We start from the raw sequence: 19,260 nt of genomic DNA, 5'->3' as shown, positions 1-19,260 counted from the left end.
ACTGGCCTTAGGTACACAAAGAGTTTGCTGTGTTTGGCTGAAAGTTGCAGCTCAAGAGAAGTTGTTTAATGCAACAGGGCAGGTCTATACAGCCTGTAGGAGCAGTCTGCTCCCCCTGGGGGTTGGACAGAGGAAGGAGTGGGGAGGTGAGGGAAGAGGGTGGAGGAAAGGAGGAGGAAGGGATAGGGCAGAAGTGAGGGAGGGAGACCCAGGCACTCAGGGAAGATAAAACAGCCCAGCTGGGCAGTCCAGCTTGTTGGTGATTACTAAGTATGGTTTTGTCTCAATTTCCCCAGTAACTTGAGATAAGAAGTTCGCCTGAGCAGTGAGCTGGCCCACTTTCAGGCCTCCCAGTGGTCCTGCCTCAGCTCTGGTAGGAGAGTTCACTGGATATCACCACGTAGCCCTGAAGGGCAAAGGAAACGATGGACCAGGTCAGAGGGTCAGAGGAGGCACAGGCACAGGCAGGACCCCAGCCGCCCCCGTAGCCTGGCTCTGAGTTCTGCTCTGCCATTCTTGTTTCGGTTTGTGAGGAGAGTCCTTTGCCTCTCTGGGCTTCAGTTTCCCAGTCTGTCACTTTGGGGGTAGTAACAGGCTCCACCTCACAAGGGCACTGTGAGGAGGCAGTGAGACCCCCCAGGAAGGCACTGGTTGCTGCTCCGATGGTGGATATCATTGATGCTTTATGAATGGGAGCGCAGAACCATGGAGCATCTTCTCCAAGTCCAAGTCTCTCCGGCAGAGTCAGGCACGCCCCCCCCCATAGCTCCCCTATGCTACACTCCACTGCAGGAGCATTCTGGAGGGCTGCCGATCATTCATTCATTCATTCATTCATTCATTCAGTAAATCTTCATCAAGCCTCTACTACAAGCCAAGTTCCGTGGCAGGTGCTGGGAACCAGCAGAGAAAAAGCCAGACCCAGTTCCTGCCACAATGTAGCTCATAGTGTAGGGCTATGTGGTCCAATGAGGCAACCACAATTGGCGGCTATGGCTAATTAGTCCTATGGCTAATTAAACTGAAATTCATTAAAATGAAATAAAATAAAAAAGTCAGGTCCACAGTTGCACTAGCCACACTTCAGTGCTCAGTAGCCACATGCACCTGTGACTGATCATGGCTGCTGCTTTGGACAGTACAAACTTCCATCCTTGCAGAAAGTTCCATCGGACAGTACTGGACTAGGGACTTGTCACCTCTGACCCAGTGGCTGGGTCAAGGGCCAAGGTGGGTCAGCCACTAACCGTGCCTGTTCTGGGAAGTCCTAGGGAAATTCCCACATAGCCCTGCTCCTCTGTGTGTCAATTGTTCCTTCTCGTGGGGGCGGATCACCCAAGTACCTTGAGACGGTAGTTCTTAAGGAACAAGGGCATCCTCCCTGGAATTACATCAGCAGGTCACACTCATGGGGTATAAACAGCACCTGAGACATTGGGCTTGAGAGACCTGGGTTCAGCTTTCTGTCTTACACATGTCTTGTTGAGTGAATTTCCTTTTATATCCCAGGTAAGATCTCACCCTGGGCAGTGTTATGACTGAATCTCACCCTGGGCCCATGATTTCAGATCCAGGGAAAGCAATTTTAGAAAGTTCAGGAAGTTCTCTACTCCCACCCAGGCTGCACAGTTTGTCTACAAAGCAGATGGGGTCTCACTGTCGTCTGCCCCAGATACCAAAGGGGTTGTGCCCATCCCAGGGCACAGGATCATGGGATAAGTGAAAGCCCAGTTCCCCGAGTGTGGCCTGGTATGATATTTTATGAGGACTAAAGGAAGAATGAAACCTTCGACCCAGGGTCTCTTGGCATCCTGGACTTTTCATTTCATTGCAGTTAAGGATTCATGGCACAGTCTTTGCGGCAGCAGGTAGGGAGGGAGAGAGGTGACCCCCACCTCACTCAGTCCCTCTGAGTGAAGAAGGCCCCTCTGGTCACACCCAAAGGCTCTCACCTCATAGACAAAGATCTCAGGGGCGACATATTGGAGGTTGACCACGCCGGGGAGGGCAATTCCCATGGCCAAGAGAGCTGCAGGCAAGAAAGAAGAAAGGAGCCAGCCTATGCTGAAGCCCTCATATGCACCACGGCACTGAGTCCTCACAGGCACCTGGGAGATGGATGCCATTATTATTACACCCATTTTACAGAAGAGGAAGCTGGGGCTCAGAGAGAAAAAGGAACTTGGTGAAGATCACACAGCTGCTACACAGATGTGTGCCAAGGGGCATGCACACATGGGCTGCTAGACTCCAGAGGCCCCCTCTCACCCTCTGAGCCTGGAAAGTGAGAAGGGGGCTGGGATTGAGCACTGAGCAGATGTGGGGTACGGAGGGGGCCAGAGGGGCCCTGCTGGGGTGGAGGGCAGGGCTTACCATTGAGATGGTCCAGCAGGGGCTTCTCAAAAACGGTGCCCATCAGTGCGCGCACCTGATCTGTCTGTGGCCACGGAGCCAGGGAGATAAGCCCGTCCCAGCCGAGGGGCCAGGAGAGATGGACAGTAAGGCACATACATAAATACACACAGAGACAGACAGATAGACAACGGATGGGTGGCAAAGGCTGAGGCAGAGGGAGGAGGGCAGATCACCTATGTCCTGGGTTCAAGTGGGGCCCAGCAACACTTCCGGGGCTGGCTCTGCCTCCGCAGGATCACACCCAGTGGCAGTGCTCACCGGATGGGAGGCTGAGGGACAGCATTGACTGTGGACACTCACGCACTGTGTGACCCACAGGTGGACTGGCCAGCAGACTGCCTGACACAGATGACCGACAGACAGACAGACTGACAGCTGGGCAGAAGGGGGGCATGTTGATGGCATGCCAGCTGACAAGTGGATGTATAGTGGCTGATGACCCAGTCACATCACCTGGCTGAAAGGACAGCTAACATTCATTGTCCAACTGACCGATGGACTCTTGGGTTGAGGGCTGGGTGACAGAACATCGACTGCCAGGCAGAGTATCAGGCAGATGGACTGACTGGCCACTGTCCCCAAGCAGCCTGGGGAAGCCTGACTATAGTGGCAGACACAAGCACACGGGTCCGCACACACACACAGACATGGCTTCCCCAGGCTCAAGGCATGCCCCACCCAGGAGGGGGTTCTCTAGAGGCCGCAGCCCCACACTCACATCAATGAAGCCCACGTTGGAGGAGGCCACCGTGAGCTGGACATCCCTGAAAGAGAAGCAGGAGAATTCAGGACAGGGTCTGGCACCTCCCCACCCCCAGGCTCCCTGGCTGACACTGTGACCCAGGGCAGTGGTGGACCCATTGCACACAAGAACACACTGAGGCTGCTGGGTCCAGGTGGGCTCGCTTACCCCAGCACAGACGTGGTCCCCTGAAGCTTCACCTTGGACACAGAGAGCTGGAGGCTCAAGTTCACTACCTGGGTGTATAGGGAGAGCAGGGTCAGAGGGCACAGAGGCACGAGGGGGGCACCAGCTACCCAGCCTCCCACCCATCCCCCGACTCATTCAGGCAGCAGGTGGCTGTGAAGCCCCCGCTAGGCGCCAGGCCCCACGCTGAACGCTGGGAACAACACAGTGTGAACAAGACAGACCAGCTCCCTGCCCTGGGAACGAGCCGCCAGCTGTGGGAGACGGGGTCCGTAAACACAGTAACCAGAAGCCATCCTTTCAGAGAGTGGCAGGGGCCACAAACACAGAGAGGAGGTGCCGAGAAGGCTGAAGGGACCTTCTTACTCAGGGTGGGCCAGCAAGGCTGCAACATTTAAGCTGAGACCTGGAAGAGGAGGGGGAGCTGGCCATGCCAAGAGCCAGGGTGGGAGAGTCCTAGGCCAAGGGCTCAGCACATGCAAAGGTCCCGGGGCAGGAGTGTCCTGACATGTTCAAGGAACAGCGAAGACACTAGTGTGAGTAGAGCAAAGACGAGGGGACAGCACAGCAGGGAGGGAGGTCTCCGTGACAGTTGCCCGCCTTCCGGCCAGCCCCACCGCACTCACCACATCCAGGGAGAAGAGGGACTGGAAAGCCGAGTTGGAGGCTGCGGCCAGGACCTCCACGAAGGGCTGCAGTCGTAGGGTGGCATTGTTGGTGTGGAGCATGGCCACAGGTGTGGTACCCAGCCGCACCTTGAGCACCACGGGCATGGGCTCGGGGAACTGGCGGGCCACCTGGGGAGGCAGAGGCAGAGGAGGCCTTGCTGGGGCAGTGGCTGGCAGGCTCTCTGGTCAGTCACTCCTCCAATGCTGATTGGGCCACCATGGTGCCGCATGTGACTGGGCACAGAGGTGGGTCCCCCACAGGCTGCTGGACCAGACGAGGGGGTTGGGTCTCCCCGAGGAGGTGACCCTGAGCTTGGTCTTGAAGAAGGATAAGGGAAAGGGAGGAGAAAGACCTTCCAAACAGCAGACACTGCTCAAGTGAAGGCCCGGAGAGACAGAGTGTGATGTCTGGGCAGAAGGTGGAGCCTCCCCAAGATGGAGGAGTAGGTTTAAGGACTTCACTTGGGACAGATAAGACCCAGCAGAGATCCCACGACCCGGAGAACCCCCACCCCCGTCCCCTGTCTCAACCCCTGGAATGATCAGAAATATCACCGACCTCCGGGATGAGCCAGCCCAGTGCAGAGGTGTTCAGCAGGTTGTCATCCGACCTCTGAAATCAGCCCCCCAGGCCACAACAGGTTTTAGGGCAGCTGCTCCCAAGATAGATCACCACTGTCCCCCCCGAGCAATCGCTCCCCATAGCCCCTGTTTAATCCTTCCAGCAGCCACCCTGTGGCGCCAACTCTAGCAGTCCCACCCACCCACAATATGGCCTCTGGGGGGTCTCCCTAGGCTGGGCCACAGGGAGCTCTTGCCCCACAGGCCCTGGGCTGCAGGTCAGGCCCTCACCAGCTGCCCTGTGATGTCCAGGTTGAGGGCGCCGGACTTCTGCAGCAGCAGGAGCGCAGAGTCAAACAGGTGCTGGGAGAGGCCCACAGTGGCCATGGAGCCCTCAGTGCCCACATGCCTTGGCAACACAAAAGGGGTGGCATCCGTGGGCAGGATGATGGGCTTGCCCAGCAGGAAGAGAACAGCCTGTAGGGGTAGGAGGGGGAAATGGGAGAAAAGCAGCAGGGCCTCAGCAGGGAGGTGGCTCCATGGCAGCACCTGGGCTCCTAGATGCCACTCCCTGCCCCCCCACCCCCTGCAAGATGCCATATGTCTAGCTCACACTTTTGCCCGTGTGGCGTGCCCCCGGCTGGGACACTGTTCCAGCTCCTCCTCTCATTTCCCACTCCCCCGTTCCTTTAGGAATCTTCTGGAACACCAAGGACTCCAGGGGCAGCAAGCCCCCAGCGCTGGGCTGGCCAGGAGGCACTTACATTGACTTCCAGGGAAATGTAGTCACTGGTGACAGTGGGCACACTGACCATGGAATAGCGGATCTGGGACTCAGGACCCACGGGGTTGAGGCCTTCATGAAACCAGGGTGGAGAAGAAAAGATGACATATTTAGCACTGCTCACCAACGTTTCATCTATCCAGAAAAGTTTATTTATTGTCTGATTATCCTGATTAGCCAGAGCCAGGCCACAAAATTAGCCGAGCAAGCCTCTGAATAAGCAAATGTAAGTGGCAAAGTGCACACGGCCAGGATTAAGCTACTCACAGCCTGCTGACTCTTAGTTTAGACACAATTCTAACAGGTATGGTTTCTGCTTTTCCCCTCGGTGGAAGACTAGTGACTCCAAGTTAGAAGGAAGGAGAAGGGCCCAGTTCAGGCACAAATATCCCCTGACAAAGGTGAGAAGCAACCACAGAAAAAGAAGAGAGCTCTCACTTATCAATGTCCAGACATTGGACTTAGAGTATCTCATTCAATCCTCGTTACAATCCTGTAGGGTTATTTTATACACATGCATGCACACACGCACACACAGTCTGGTGAGGTTCGGTCTTGCCCAGGAGTGTAATACCTGGTCAGTCTGACCCCAAAGCTATGCTCTCCCCACCTCATCACACTGTCTCCTATGGGAGCTCCAAGGGCACACCCCACTGGAGCCAGTTATGCAAGATCACAGAAGTCCAGCTTCCCCAACAGACCCTCCGAGCAGCCTTCAGGGAGGCACAGCTCAGAGCCCAACTCCTCTGAGCCTCAGAATACTCTTGCAGGGAAGTTTCAAAGGGCAAGGCCGGGCACAGTGGCTCACACCTGTGATCCCAGCACTTTGGGAGGCCGAGGCAAGAGCTGGTCTTTGGAATGAGGATTCTAGATTCTAGAATGATTCTAGATTGTAAGTGTCAATGGTCCTTGGATTCTCCAATGTTAAGACTCATGATTTCAAAATTGTAATTTTTTTCAGCTTTTTTGATCTAAGATATGCAGATTCTAGAATCAAAGACTTGGTTTTGGTTCCAGAATTTGGAGATTCCCAGATTTCATGAATAATTATACTGTTTTGGGAGCTCACAATTCAGTCACCCTACAACTGACCCTCCTAGAGGTCGATCGTGATCCAGAGTGGAACCTTTGGAGGGTCCTAGGGGCTCCAGGGGGTCCCAGAGGCCCCACCCCCCTCCCCTGGCTCCCAGATCTTACCAATTAATGTGCCCAGGTGGACATTGACGCCCTGCACCAGGTTGGAGATGCTCAGGCACAGCTGTGGTAAGACAGAGAGAAGGAGGCTGGGGTTAGGGCAGCCCTCAGGCTGGAGGGCACAAGGCTGGGAGGGGTCTAGAGTCCCTGTCTAAAAGCCTCCCCAGCCTGTACACCATGCCTGGAACCCCTTCCTCCACCGGCCAGTGGGCATCTCCTAGGACCCCTTCCAGGCACCGAAGAAACAGAGGAGAAGCAGCCCAAAGGCTGATGGCAGTGTGAGCATAGGTCCCCAGGCACGAAGAAAGAACAGGGGCCGTGGAGCCCAGCAGTGGTGGTCACAGCTCAGCTGGTGGGAGGGTGGTGCCCAGGCAGGGGCAGGCAGTGATCAGCAAGCCAGACCAGCCAAGCTTCAGATGCCAGGCCAGGGAGCTACAGAGGTTTCCCCTGGGCACCATGGGCAGCCAGATAAGTATATTATGCTGGGATCCGTGTGATAGAAGATGGGGGCAGAGGAGGAACTGCAAGGCCGGGGGCACTCACAGCCTCGACCAGGCAAGAGCTGGCTGCGCAGGGTGAGGTCAAGAGGAAGAGGAGAGGGTGGGTCTTCTTTCCTGCAGTGCTGCCTGAAGCCCCTTGCCCAGAAGAGGCTGGCTATGAGGGCAGCAGGGGGACTACAAGGAGAGGAAGAGGCTGGACCAACAGGCAAAGTCAAGCCGTCCACTTGGGCATCCCATAGGACTCTCAAGAGGAGCTGCCCCACCTTCGCCCCTCGAGCCTCGGTTTTCTCATCTGTAAGGTGGGCATGCTGCAGTCGCCCTCTGGGGGGCGTGGGGTGGCACGCAGAAGGTTGACTTCGTCTCTACTACTGCCCCTTAAAGCAGTAAGTGGGGTTGGGATGGGATAGGGCAGGGAGAAAATGAGCTCCCCCTGGGCAGTGGGACCCTAGCCCCTGGGCTACCCTCTCTCACCAAGTCAGCTCCATGCAGACAATGACAAGAGCTAAGACAGCAATAATAATAGCAGCACCCACTCTGTCAACCACTGTCCCGAACTCTTCTGAAATGTTAATGCATTTTGTGCCCTGCAGTCGCCCCACGAAGGAGGGGCTTTGTCTCTTTCAGTACAGATGTGGAACCAGAAGCAGAGACAGTGCACATCTGGAAAGGACAGGGACCCATCCAGGCTACAGCTGGCCCCATGCCCACACCCTCCTTCACTCTCGTTCTGTCTTCTTTTCACACACCACAGGCCCATGAACCCCACTCCATCCACCCTCTGGCATGAAATTGGAGCTGTCCCAAGAGAATGAACCTCCCTCTCCTCCAACCCCATAAACTCTGCCCTCATTTCTATCTCCCCGTCACTCCCCTGGACCCTGGCACCAGCCTCTTCCCTGCCTTCATGGGGACCATGAAGGGGCTTCTTTTTTTTTAATCCCAAGCAAAGTACCCGCTGCCTGAAATCCCACTCTTTCTTCCCTGTGCCTTCTTGGTGAAGCCATGCCCTCCTTTCTGAGAAATCGGCAAGCCCTTTACCTTGTTACTCAAGACAGCTTTAATGTGCTTCTGCAGCAGGACCAGCAGTGCGTGGGAGGTGCTGAGGGGGAAACAGAGAAAGAGCTCCTGGGCCCCCAAACATATTAGGTCCCGTCGCTCAGCACAGTCGCGTGTCTGGGAAGAGAAGTCTCTGTCCTCAGCCAGGAGGTCCATCAATCCCATTCGGCGCCCTGCCACCCGCCACACACAGTGCTGGCATAATTGGCCCCACAGATAAGGAAATTGAGTCTCAAAAGAGAGGCTCATTTATCTCAAGGTTTGGAAATGGCCAAGAATGTGGCAAGTGAGACCGGGAGGGCGTTGCAAAAGCTAGACGTGGCCATGACCTTGGCCAGCTGGCTTCGTGGCCACTCTAAGCCTAGTGAAGGTTGGGTTAGGGGCTAGAGCCTAACCCAACTGGGTTGGGCAGTGTGAGCATAGGTCCCCAGGCACGAAGAAAGAACAGGGGCCGTGGAGCCCAGCAGTGGTGGTCACAGCTGGGCTTGAGCAACTGAGGCAGGGAGTCTGCTGCAACGGGGCTCAGAGCTCACTCTTGGAGCTCAGCTGGTGGGAGGGTGGTGCCCAGGCAGGGGTTCCTGGGTCTGCTTCATGCTTTGGGTCCAATTTTCTGTGACACACCTAACAAAATACCTTCCTGGCTCTGGGCCTCCGTTTCCCCTTTAAACAACTCAACAGTGCTCCATAGGCACCAATGGTTCCTTGATTTGCAAAAATGTCGATCCAAGCCACAGCCCAACCTCGCTGAACCAGCTCCCTGGGGAGGTAGGAGGGTGGCGTCTGTGTTTCCAAAGGCTCTTGGCTTTCATCTCCCCTTCAATAAGCTGTAAGCATCCCTTGCCTGGGAGGGCAGCGAGGGGTCACGAGTCACACATGATGATCATGGGACACAAGTGTGAATGGGTTTATACAGCCACACCCCTCTCTGGGGAAAAAGCTCAGTCTTGATGCAAACATTGCATTCTTCTAAGCCTCCAAGATGCTCAACACCTCAGCAAGCCCTGCTCACATTGGGAAGGTGCAGACATCATCTAGGGGGATTTGCAAGCCATGGGATTAGTCAGGCTGCCTGGCCTTGAATCTGGCTACACCATTTGTCAGCTGGTGGTCTTAGGCAAGTCACTTAACTGCTCTGGGCCTCCGTTTGCTCTCCTGTAAAATGCAGGAAATACTTAACACCTACCTGGTAGGATACTGTGAGGATCAAACGAAATGATCACCGAAAGGGCCTGGAACAGTGCTCAGCACACACAGGTGCTCTGGAGGCGGGAGCTGCGGTCAGCCTTTATGCAGAAGGGAGCCGCCACCTGCGAGAGCTCGCTCTTGGCGGGTCCCGCCCCTGCCTGGCTTCCATCACTGTAAGGAGGGGTGGGTCTCCGAGGTCCTAACAGCCAGTCTGATCCACCCAAAATCTCTCCCCAAAGAGTGTGCTAATAGCTAGTGTGTGTTGCCAAGTGGTGGAAAGGGAATGGAAAGTGTACTGTCAAGGAGATGGAAAGATCCCAGGTTCTGGCTGCTCACTTGCTGTGTGACCTCAGGCATGCCTCTCCCCTCTCCGAGCCTCAGTGTACTCCATCATAAAACAAACACAATAATGGGGGCCTCTCAGGCCCTTGTGGCCATTGGTTAAAGTCCTGAGTGGGCAGCTCAGGAAACAGCAGCACAGCTTTGGCATCCAGGATTCCTGTGGCCCTGCCCTCACCAGGCACCCACCTGTTACTACCATCAAACTCGTTGGCGTGGCCTGAGAATGAAGAGCAGGTAGAGATGCTGACCACAGGGGTCCTGATGGAGCTCTGGGTCACACGGGTGTCAGCCAGCAGTTCCACAGGCAGCGTCAGCTCCAGGGGCTCTGCGGCGCTGCAGGGAGGACAGTCCTGAGTCCAAGCAGCACCGCCCAGCAGAGCCTACCGTGACTGACAAGAGATCTTACAAACTCCCCAGCCCCTGCCTGCCCTCCACTTGGCCCAGGAGGCCCCCCCGCTCCCAGACTGAGATGGCTCTACCTGGGGCAGGCCCACAGCCCCCGGCCCCAAGACTCCACTTGGGGTCATGGACGTTGCAGCAGTGGGTGTGAGCACTGGCTGTCCAGAGCCTCTCACTGTGAGACCTTGGGCCAGCCATTTACCATGCTGAGCCTCAGTTTCCTCTTCTGCAAAATGGACATAAGGTTGGTGGGACCTATGTCGCAGGGCTGTGCTGAGTTTCCTGTGAGATAATCACAGAGCCTGGCCCATAGGAAGCATGCATAAAATCATAGTGTCAGGGTAGAGGAGCAAGATAATAGACCCTTCTGACTGCACAGCTCACGATGTGAAAATTAAATGCAGTAACATATAAGATGCCAGGCACACAAAAATAACTCTGATCATTATGCTTATTGAGCGTCTCTCACATGCCTTGCCCTGGGAAAGGGAGGACAGTCATTATAACCACAGCAATGAACCCATTGGCACTCTGCAGAAGTTCATGCCGTTTTACAGATGAGGAAGCTGAGGGCTAAACAAGTGAAGTGACTCTGCCCAGTTGCAGAGCTGTTGAGCAGGGTTCTCAGAAATGCTCTCACTATCTTGCTCCCCTCCAAGGGTGAGGGGAGACAGAGCACTGGACAGGGAGTCAAGAGGCCTGGATGAGAGTCCCGGAGGAGCTGCTACCCCCCATCCCCTCACTGTGCCCCCTCAAAGCATCCCTGAAACCCTTCTCACCCCCTAACAAGGAGATCCGCTCACCGAAACACCTTGAAAGTAAAATTAGCTGCTGCCAGCAGGCGCACTCCGAAACCAGCAATGAATTTCAGGTGGAGGCGGGGCACATGGACATTCAGAATCCGGATCCTGCAGGATAGTAATCAAGATGACGGGATGGCCCCCATTAAACCATGGGATCAACTCTGAGCTGGGTGCTCTGAGTCATACCCACACGATGTTATAAAGAAGGGCTTTCTGACAATTGGAACCATGAGGTGAGGGGGAGGTGGTGAGTTCTCCATCACCACGGGGCATGCAAACCAAGGTGGGACACCAGCTGGTAGGGAGAACATGCAGAGGGGGCCCCCGCTTTGGGTAGAACTTGGGTGAGATGATTGCTCAGGTTTTTGACAGTTTCTGACACCTGCCTGGAAAATTGGAAAGGTTGGAAAAGAAAAACTTCAGGAACCACAGAAGGCAGAAATCCTCTCTGGTATCCTAGTCAATGTCTGCAGCTCGTAGCCTACAGCAAAAGAAACGCCCCCACTTCAAAGCTCCAAGCACTCTCCCGCTAACCTGTGATGTCTTTTATTTCCTAAATGAAAGTCATTTCTGCACAGTACAGTTCAGGTCCCCTGTACAGAAGCTGCTTCTGTACGCGCAACAATCCTGGGTTCGATCCCGTGTCTACAAATGAGAACCATGGGTGCTGTTTTCAAACAGCCATGTGGTGTCCATTGTGTGGCCAGACCACAAGTGATTTAGGCATCTTTGGTCGTTGGGTCTTTATGTCCAGTTCTCTACCTTTATTAACCGTGCCATGAACTGCATTTCAGCTCTACCTAAGGGATCTCAAACTAGTGGCCCCCCAGCCAGATGTGTTTTTGTTTTGTTTTGTTTTTTTAACCACCCACCCACTGTTCCAGGGTCTTAAAGTCTTAAATGTTTTTTGTTTGTTTGTTGTTTGTGTTTGTTTGTTTTGAGATGGAGTTTCTCTCTTGTCGCCCAGGCTGGAGTGCAATGGCACGATCTCAGCTCACTATAACCTCTGCCTCCCAGGTTCAAGAGATTCTCCCACCTCAGCCTCCCAAGTAGCTGGGATTACAGGCACCCGCCACCACGCCCAGCTAATTTTTGTATTTTTAGTTGAGATGGGGTTTCACCATGTTAGCCAGGCTGGTCTTGAACTCCTGACTTCAGGTGATCCACCCGCCTCAGCCTCCCAAAGTGCTGGGATTACAGGTGTGGGCCACCAAGCCTGGCCTTTAAATGTTTTTTAATTAGTTGCTATCTTTCCAAATTTGATGGATTCTAGATGTATATTTTCCCTTGGAAACCCAAAGATCCGACAGTAGTGAGCCCGAGTTCCTATGTGGAAGGCAGCTGTTGACCAGCCCTGGGGGTGTCTAAGTTTGGGATGCTCCACCTCCCTGTGTCTTTAGTCTCTGCATTAAGCAGGGTGGCGTGGAGGTAAGGGAGGCTCAGATTCGTGTCTAAATTCAGTGTCCAGTTTCTAGAAACAGAGGGTCCTGCCAGCCCTGGGGACCCAGGAGCCAGTCTTAGCCTCTGAGGGCAGAAATTCACTAATTCAGAGGCACCAGGCCCCGGCATCTCTACCTTGAGTCCGTCTCTTAAATCATCTTGTAACCACTCACCTGGTGGGAGGGAGCACTCACCTTCAGTGAAGAGTGCTCATCTGGTGGACTGGAACACTTTGCCCCGTGGATAGGAGCACCTGCCCAGCAGGCAGGAGCACACACCCAGTGGACTAAAGCACCCACCTGGCAAGCAGGAACACTCCACTTGGTGGCAGGAGCACCTTCTCTGGACAAGGGGAGCACTCACCTGGTTGGCTGAAGCACCCCTCCACTCCAGTCCAGGAAATGCGGGACAGTGACCTGCAGGGCCCGCTGTAGAGGGGCTTTCCCAATTTCAGACACTGTGGGGCCAGGGTAGACTGAGGTCAGGGTGCCCTCGAGAACCACCAAGTAGCAAGAACACACTGCCTGCCATCTACCCTGCACCTTGGGCAGAGGGTACTCAGACTGGAAGGGGTAGACTTGCTCCAAGCATGTGCGGAGGGCAGCTGACTCCCCATGAGCCCACCTTGGGTGTGCCACTCGCACCAGGCCTTCTCCACCTGGGCATGGCCTCCTTCACCCACTCTGCCTCTCAAAATCCTGCTGATTCACCCCATCCTTCAAAAGCAACAAAATCCTTTGCCCTCTTACAAGGTTTCAGTCAGATCCCACCTCCTCTGGGAGCCTTCCCTAAGTTCCCAAGCAGAAGGAGCATGTCCCAGTCATCCCTGGCCTGCTGCGGAAGCACCCATGGGAGCAGGGGGGACATCCCTTAGGAGGGGAGGGGACAGCCTCACCTGGAGGCTGAGGACTCAAGAGTCTCTTAGATCCTGGGTTCAAACCCCAGTGCTCACTGCTACTCACTGCCTCTGTGGCTACTCTGTGCCTCAGTTTCCCCATCTATACATTTGCAATGATTCTAATGTTATCTGTCACGTAGGATCATTGTAAACACTCAGTGCACAGCAAATGCTAGCTACTACCATTGCTATTTATTTTTGTAATAATAGCAGCGATCACTTATGTCATGATCCTGTAGTGCCAGGCCCTGTTCTGAGTGCTCTACTTTTCCTACTATCATGCCCAGTTTACAGAGAGGTGAGGGCACCTGGCCGGGGGAAGCTGGCTTTGGACAAGGGACCTGGTTCCCAAGCCTCTGGGCATCCTCACTCACCTGTGCTGCTGGGCCCCAGAGAGGTGCTCATTAAACGGAAGTTGAATTAAAATAAGAGGTAATGGTGCTGGAAGTGAGCTTCAGATGAGGAGTCAAGAGGACTGCCCACTGCTCAGACTCACTGAGGGAACTCGGGAAGTCCCTGCACCTCTCTGGGTCTTAGTCTCCCCCAACAAGAAGCATAAAGGCGCCGGTTTCCACGTTTCCCAGCACCCCTCTCCCACCTAACCATCTGCAGCTGAGCTGGGACTCACACCCAGACCTCAGACTCCATCTACAGTGCTCCTTTGACACAGGGTTTGAACTCTGGGGCTTGCAGGATGGGGTGGGGAGGACACTGGAAGTAGCCACTAAGCCCAGCCTGGGGAGCAATGCATCCAGCTTGGGCCTCCAGCCGGATTTCTGCCAAGAACAAACACAGGCAGGCAAGCGGGGGAGGGCTCCCTGGGAACACAGGAGGCTTGCACAGGACAGGCAGAGGGCAGGAAGGCAGCAGAGGGCGCGGACCTCATGGCCCTACCTGCGGGCATCCATGAATGGCTCCATGTCACGCTCTGGCACGGATCACTGACCCTTTTCATTGCCTGCCCATCAGCCCGGATACAAGGTCCCGGAAGGCTGCGTGTACCCAGGGGTGGGGGAACCCTGCTACTTCCCTGAGCCCCTGCTTCGTGTCCTGGGCCACTGAAAGTCCCATCTACTGTCTGACCTGACTTTCTCACACAATCATCTGTGTTTGGCCTTGGGGGAAACAGCTTCTGATCTCCGGCTTTGGTGGGAAACCAAATTCTCACCGAGAGGCAGCTGAAGGTGAATAAACATGTTTGTGCTGGCGTCCTGGACCTTGGCAATGTCTGTGCCTCCCTGGGCCTAAGTTTCCTCATTGTGCCCTCCGTAGGGGATTGGGGCAAGACTTGGAAGGATCTAGCAGCAAAGCCATAAGACAGAGCCCTCACACAAGTGGGACCCAGAGAGCAGATGGTTCTCTCACACGGAGCTCAGAAGGGCTATACTTTAGAACACTCCCTGCATCACGGTGCTGGACAGATCTCTCCCAAGCACACGTGTGCGTGCACACACCACATACGCAAACCTGTACACCCAGGGTGCACATCCATACCTGTGCACACACATCCAGGCAGCGTCATGGGCTTGCACCCTCCCCAACACTTAAGTACACACGTGGGCACAGCTCTATGAAATTTCAAACTCATAAGTAGACACACATAGGTAAAAACAGCCCCTCAAACCGACCTATGCCCACATCACTAAAGCACGTGAGCAGATCATGTGTGCACACTTGCACACTGGCCACGTGACGTATTCCCCCTCACGCATTTATGTAATAAGCATTTGTTGAGCAGTGCCGTGTGTCCGGCACTGTCTGGGTGCCAGGGACACAATTTCCGGTTAAAATCTGGGTCATGATCATGGGGCTTTTGAGTTCATGGATTAGCACACACACTTAGGATTGTGCACGCATGTACCGGCTCGCAGGCACTCGCTGGGTGGCACACCCCTTACCGTAGCTCAATGCTGCCTTGTTGAGTCGGACCACGGTGCCTGGCGTGGAGGCACTGACCACAGGCAGCAGCAGTGCCAGCAGCAGGCCCAGCCTACATGCCCAAGCCATGGCTGCCCTGGCCGCTGGCCACAGGATCTGTGGGCTGGGGTAGAAACGAGCATCAGGGAGCTCAGCCAGAACAGCCCACCCCTGAGCCGCCCGAAGCCCGCTCCAGCCTGGAGGGAACAAGCCCTGACTGGTGATCCCAGCCCTACCCCAGGCCCACAGACATTGTTTTTGCATCTCTGCGTTGGTAACCATCATCCTGCCTTGCTTGCTTCTTCAGGAATCATGGGCGAGTCCTTTCTGGAAACGACCCCCAATGCCCAGAGAAGAAATGGTCTTGCCTAGGGCCACACAGTGGACTGGGACCAGGTGCAGGACCCAAGCCATGGCAGAGAAGGATGGTGAGCCTCCCAAATGGGGAGACTGAGGGTAGTTTCCTGTCCTAAGAGACCCAGGACTGTGTCACCTGATGCTGGAGCCCAGCCCAGTGTGACAGCCCAGCCTGGTGTCCAGCTGTCCAAACTCAGCCAGGGGAAGATCCAGGGTGGCTCCTGTCCTCATCCCCTCCTGGCCAGGTGAGAAATGGCCTAAGAGTAGGCCTCTCACATGGCCCCCATCCACTCCTGACGCAGTCTGGCCAAGTAGGCAGATCTGTGTCTGACTCAGGGAGAGGGAGCCAGGCAGGAATGAGGGACTGCTGCTCAGGTGGGTCAGCTGAGACCCAGGATGGTGGCACTTGCCCAGGTCCCACAGCAAGGCCAGGGATGGAAGGACACTTCTGCAGGGGGTGGCTGGAAGTAGCATCCCCATTGAACAGATAAAGAAGCTGAGACTCCTCGGAGGTGGAGTACCAGCCCAACCCCGTGCCTACCTCAGGTGGTTCCTGAGACAGGTGAACTCTCAGCCCCAGGGTAGCCCTCCTCTGCCCCAGGCAGGCAGATGCAGAGGCTACTTTATAAGGCTCCCAATGTGCAGGGTCCACTGGGAAGGGACCCAGGGAGTGGCAAGTTTGCTTGTGGTTGCAAGTGTTTTCCCTGTAAACATGGCCTTTGCCAAAGTGTCTCATCCCACATGTGTGCTGGGGCTGCCACGTAGCCAGTAGCCGGGCCCAGCTCCCAACCACTACAAGCCCCTGGGGCTAGGCAGCTATGGCCTTAGGGGCCAGGAGATCTCTGGAAGGAAAGCCACTTCTAGGAGGGTACCCTTATGCCCAGCCAAGGCCTGGGAGGATGGGGCCCATGAGGACCCCACCCCCCCTGCCATAGGCAGGGGGATGGCTACAATGACCCCTCAAGCCTGGTACCTCCAAGCTGTCTCAGAAACATGACCCTTTTAGGAGGGGCAGAAGGCTACCTGAGCACCATTGTCATTCATTGACAGCCCTGACCCTGTCACATATTCACACACTGAGTGCTGACCCCAGTTACCGAGCTCTGACCCTGATCACATGCTGAGCCCTGATCCCAGTGACAAACTGAGCCCTAACTCAGTAGGGAACAGAAGAGAAAGTGTGCGTGACCCACCCCCGCAGCTTAACACCCCAGCCCCTCTCCAAATGCACATTCCATTCACAATGGATTCGTCCACCGTCTCTTTCTACATTACAAACGCCAGCCTCTGCCTTGACTATATGGGATCTAAGGAACTGTGTGTGCCCATGAAGGAATTTGTACATGCACGTGTGTGGATGAGGATTGTGTGTGTTGATACATGTGTGTGGTTGTGTGTGCATAGTCACATGTACACATGTGCAGGGAAAATGTGTGCTCTTAAGTGTGGGTGTGGACGTGAAATGGGCGCATTGGCGTCTTGGTTTATGGTGTTACGTATCTATTCACACAATCCGACAGGACCACAGAAGTGGGGAGTTCTGTGTACATGTATGCATGTGTGGGCTTGGCCTACTGAGTGTTTGTGGGTCTGTGAGTGTGTGGTGTTAGGTGCATGTGTGTATGTGAGTGGACTGTTTCCTGGGATGGGGAGGTACATATATGTCTGTGCATACACGTGGGCACAGCAGGTGATGGCCTTGCCATTTTTCTTCATTGGCACAGGATGCCTTGGGGCCTTTCCCCAACTCCAGGGCACTCCTTGACTCCCACTGACCCCACACCAGCTCAAATATCAGGCCCAGCTCCTAGGCCCACCCTGTGCTAGGCCCCCACCAGTGCCTACAAAGCTGACCACAGACACCATCAAGCCCTCCCCTGAGCAGCTGGAGCTCACTTGAACCAGCCCTGCCTCCCAACCAGTGCTCCCCTGCCCCTATTCTAGAGGCAAAGAGGAATGAGAAGAGCCTGCTGTGAGCTCCCTGACACCCTGCTCCTGGCCTTGGTCTGTCCACCAGTGCATAAGACAGGGCCCTCCTGCACCCTCACCATAGCTGATGATGCAAACAGCAGACTCAATGGACAGAGGTGCAAATATTGACCAAAGCCGCTCTTGGTGTTTGCTCTTGGCCTGGACACTTCCTTTTCCTAAATATTTCCAGCACAGGAGCCATCTGGGTGACAGCCAGTAGACATAAAAGAGGGAGACTCTCACCAGCCCATCTCAGATCTCAACCAGCTCCCTACAGCAATGGTAAGTACCATTTGGTGAGCACCTGCCATATGCAGAATGTTCTGCCAGCCACTTTGCCTGCATCTACAGGGATGGGAGCTGGTTCTGCTCAGCCCTGTTTCTAGCACCTGGACCATACTAGGATGCATAAATATTTGTTGAATGAATAAATGAATGAGTATACATTTGAAAGACCCTTGTAACAATTGTAGTGGTGGCATTTCAGAGTTTCCCCTTCACTGAATATTCTCAGGGGGTTTGCATTGGTGTCCTCTTGCTGCAGTAATGTATTATCACAAACTTAGTGACTTAAGACACAATTTATCATGTTACCATTCTGGAGGTCTGAAGTCTCAGATGGGTCTCCCTGGGCTAAAATCAAGGAAGTATTGGCAGGGCTGCGTTCCTTGCTGGAGGCTGTAGGAGAGGAACTGTCCACCTGCCTTTTCCAGCTTCTAGAAGCCGCCCTTATTCCTTGGCTCCTGGTCCTTTCCTCCATCTTCAAAGCCAGCATGTTGAGCTGAGTGCTTCTTGTGCAGCCATCTCCCTGCCTCCCTCTTCTACTTATAAGGACCCTTTTCATTACATTGCACCCACATGGGTAATCTAGGGTATTCTCCCCATCTCAAGATCGACTGATTAGCAACTTAAATTCCTCTTCTAGCTTTAGCTCCCCTTTGCCTTGTGACTTAACATATTTACATGTTCAAGTTTTAGTATGTGGACCACTTCCCATTGGTCATTAGCCTGCAATTTTAAGCAATTGCCACCAGGGGGCAAAAGTGAATTCATTTTAGTTTTGCTGTCCAAATAGTCAAGCTCCCTACAGGCAGGGCTAACAGAAAAAACTTAGCCTGACATTTCCACTTGGTTATGCTTTTATTTTTTTCCCAGTAAAAAAGTAGAACTTTTTTTTTTTTTTTTTTCCGGAGACAGTCTCACTCTGTGGCCCAGGCCAGAGTGCAGTGGCGCAATTTTGGCTCATGGCAACCTCTGCCACCTCCCGAGTTCAAGCAATTCTCATGCCTCCCTCCTGAGTAGCTGGGATTACAGGCACACACCACCACGCCCAGCCAATTTTTTGTATTTTTAGTAGAGAAGAGGTTTTGCCATGTTGCCTAGGCAGGTCTCAAATTCCTGAGCTCAGGCAATCCACCCGCCTCAGCCTCCCAAAATACTAGGATTACAGGCATCAACCACCGCGCCCAGCCAAAAAGTAGAACTTTATTAAAACAACAACACATGCCATGTATTTTGTGTTATGCACAATGTCCACCAGTGAGAAGCTCAGCATTACAAAATGCATTCACAGGCAACCTAAGAGGGTGAAAAACCTGGGAAGCTTGGGGCAAGGAAGGGGTCTAGGGAACACGGAAAAGCATGGTTGGGTTACTGGAGCTTCAGCTCTCGCCCCTGTCTAGCTCCTGAGACCCTGGCATGGCCCTTCCTGTCTTGATGCCTCAATTTCCCCATCTTAAAAAAGGAAAGTGGGTCACAATGGCTTCCTCTGGGGGAAGTTCTAGAGCCAAGCTGGAGACTAGCCCCCACCCCCTGTCCCTTCACTCACCTGCTCTGTGAGGT

At 54.4% G+C, this 19,260-nt stretch overlaps 1 protein-coding gene across 1 annotated transcript; it reads right to left on the bottom strand.

Annotated features, from left to right (window-relative positions):
* Positions 1 to 28: 28 nt before the first annotated feature.
* On the bottom strand, positions 29 to 16,123 carry BPIFB2 (BPI fold containing family B member 2). Its single transcript, XM_015149224.3, has 16 exons — positions 15,989 to 16,123; positions 15,072 to 15,214; positions 12,639 to 12,732; positions 10,836 to 10,940; positions 9,820 to 9,966; positions 8,089 to 8,149; positions 6,554 to 6,614; positions 5,337 to 5,428; positions 4,864 to 5,049; positions 4,571 to 4,624; positions 3,970 to 4,140; positions 3,326 to 3,393; positions 3,134 to 3,179; positions 2,374 to 2,437; positions 1,953 to 2,029; positions 29 to 406 (listed from the first exon to the last, which is right to left on the bottom strand). Exons 2-16 carry the CDS (start codon positions 15,178 to 15,180, stop codon positions 365 to 367), a joined length of 1,377 nt encoding a protein of 458 aa, XP_015004710.2. The 5' UTR covers positions 15,181 to 15,214; positions 15,989 to 16,123; the 3' UTR covers positions 29 to 364.
* Between the last annotated feature and the right edge of the window lie 3,137 nt (positions 16,124 to 19,260).

Source organism: Macaca mulatta, chromosome 10 (genome assembly GCF_049350105.2).
Source record: "Macaca mulatta isolate MMU2019108-1 chromosome 10, T2T-MMU8v2.0, whole genome shotgun sequence".
NCBI classification, from domain to species: Eukaryota; Metazoa; Chordata; class Mammalia; order Primates; family Cercopithecidae; genus Macaca; species Macaca mulatta.
This window is presented reverse-complemented; position numbering and strand designations above follow the sequence as displayed.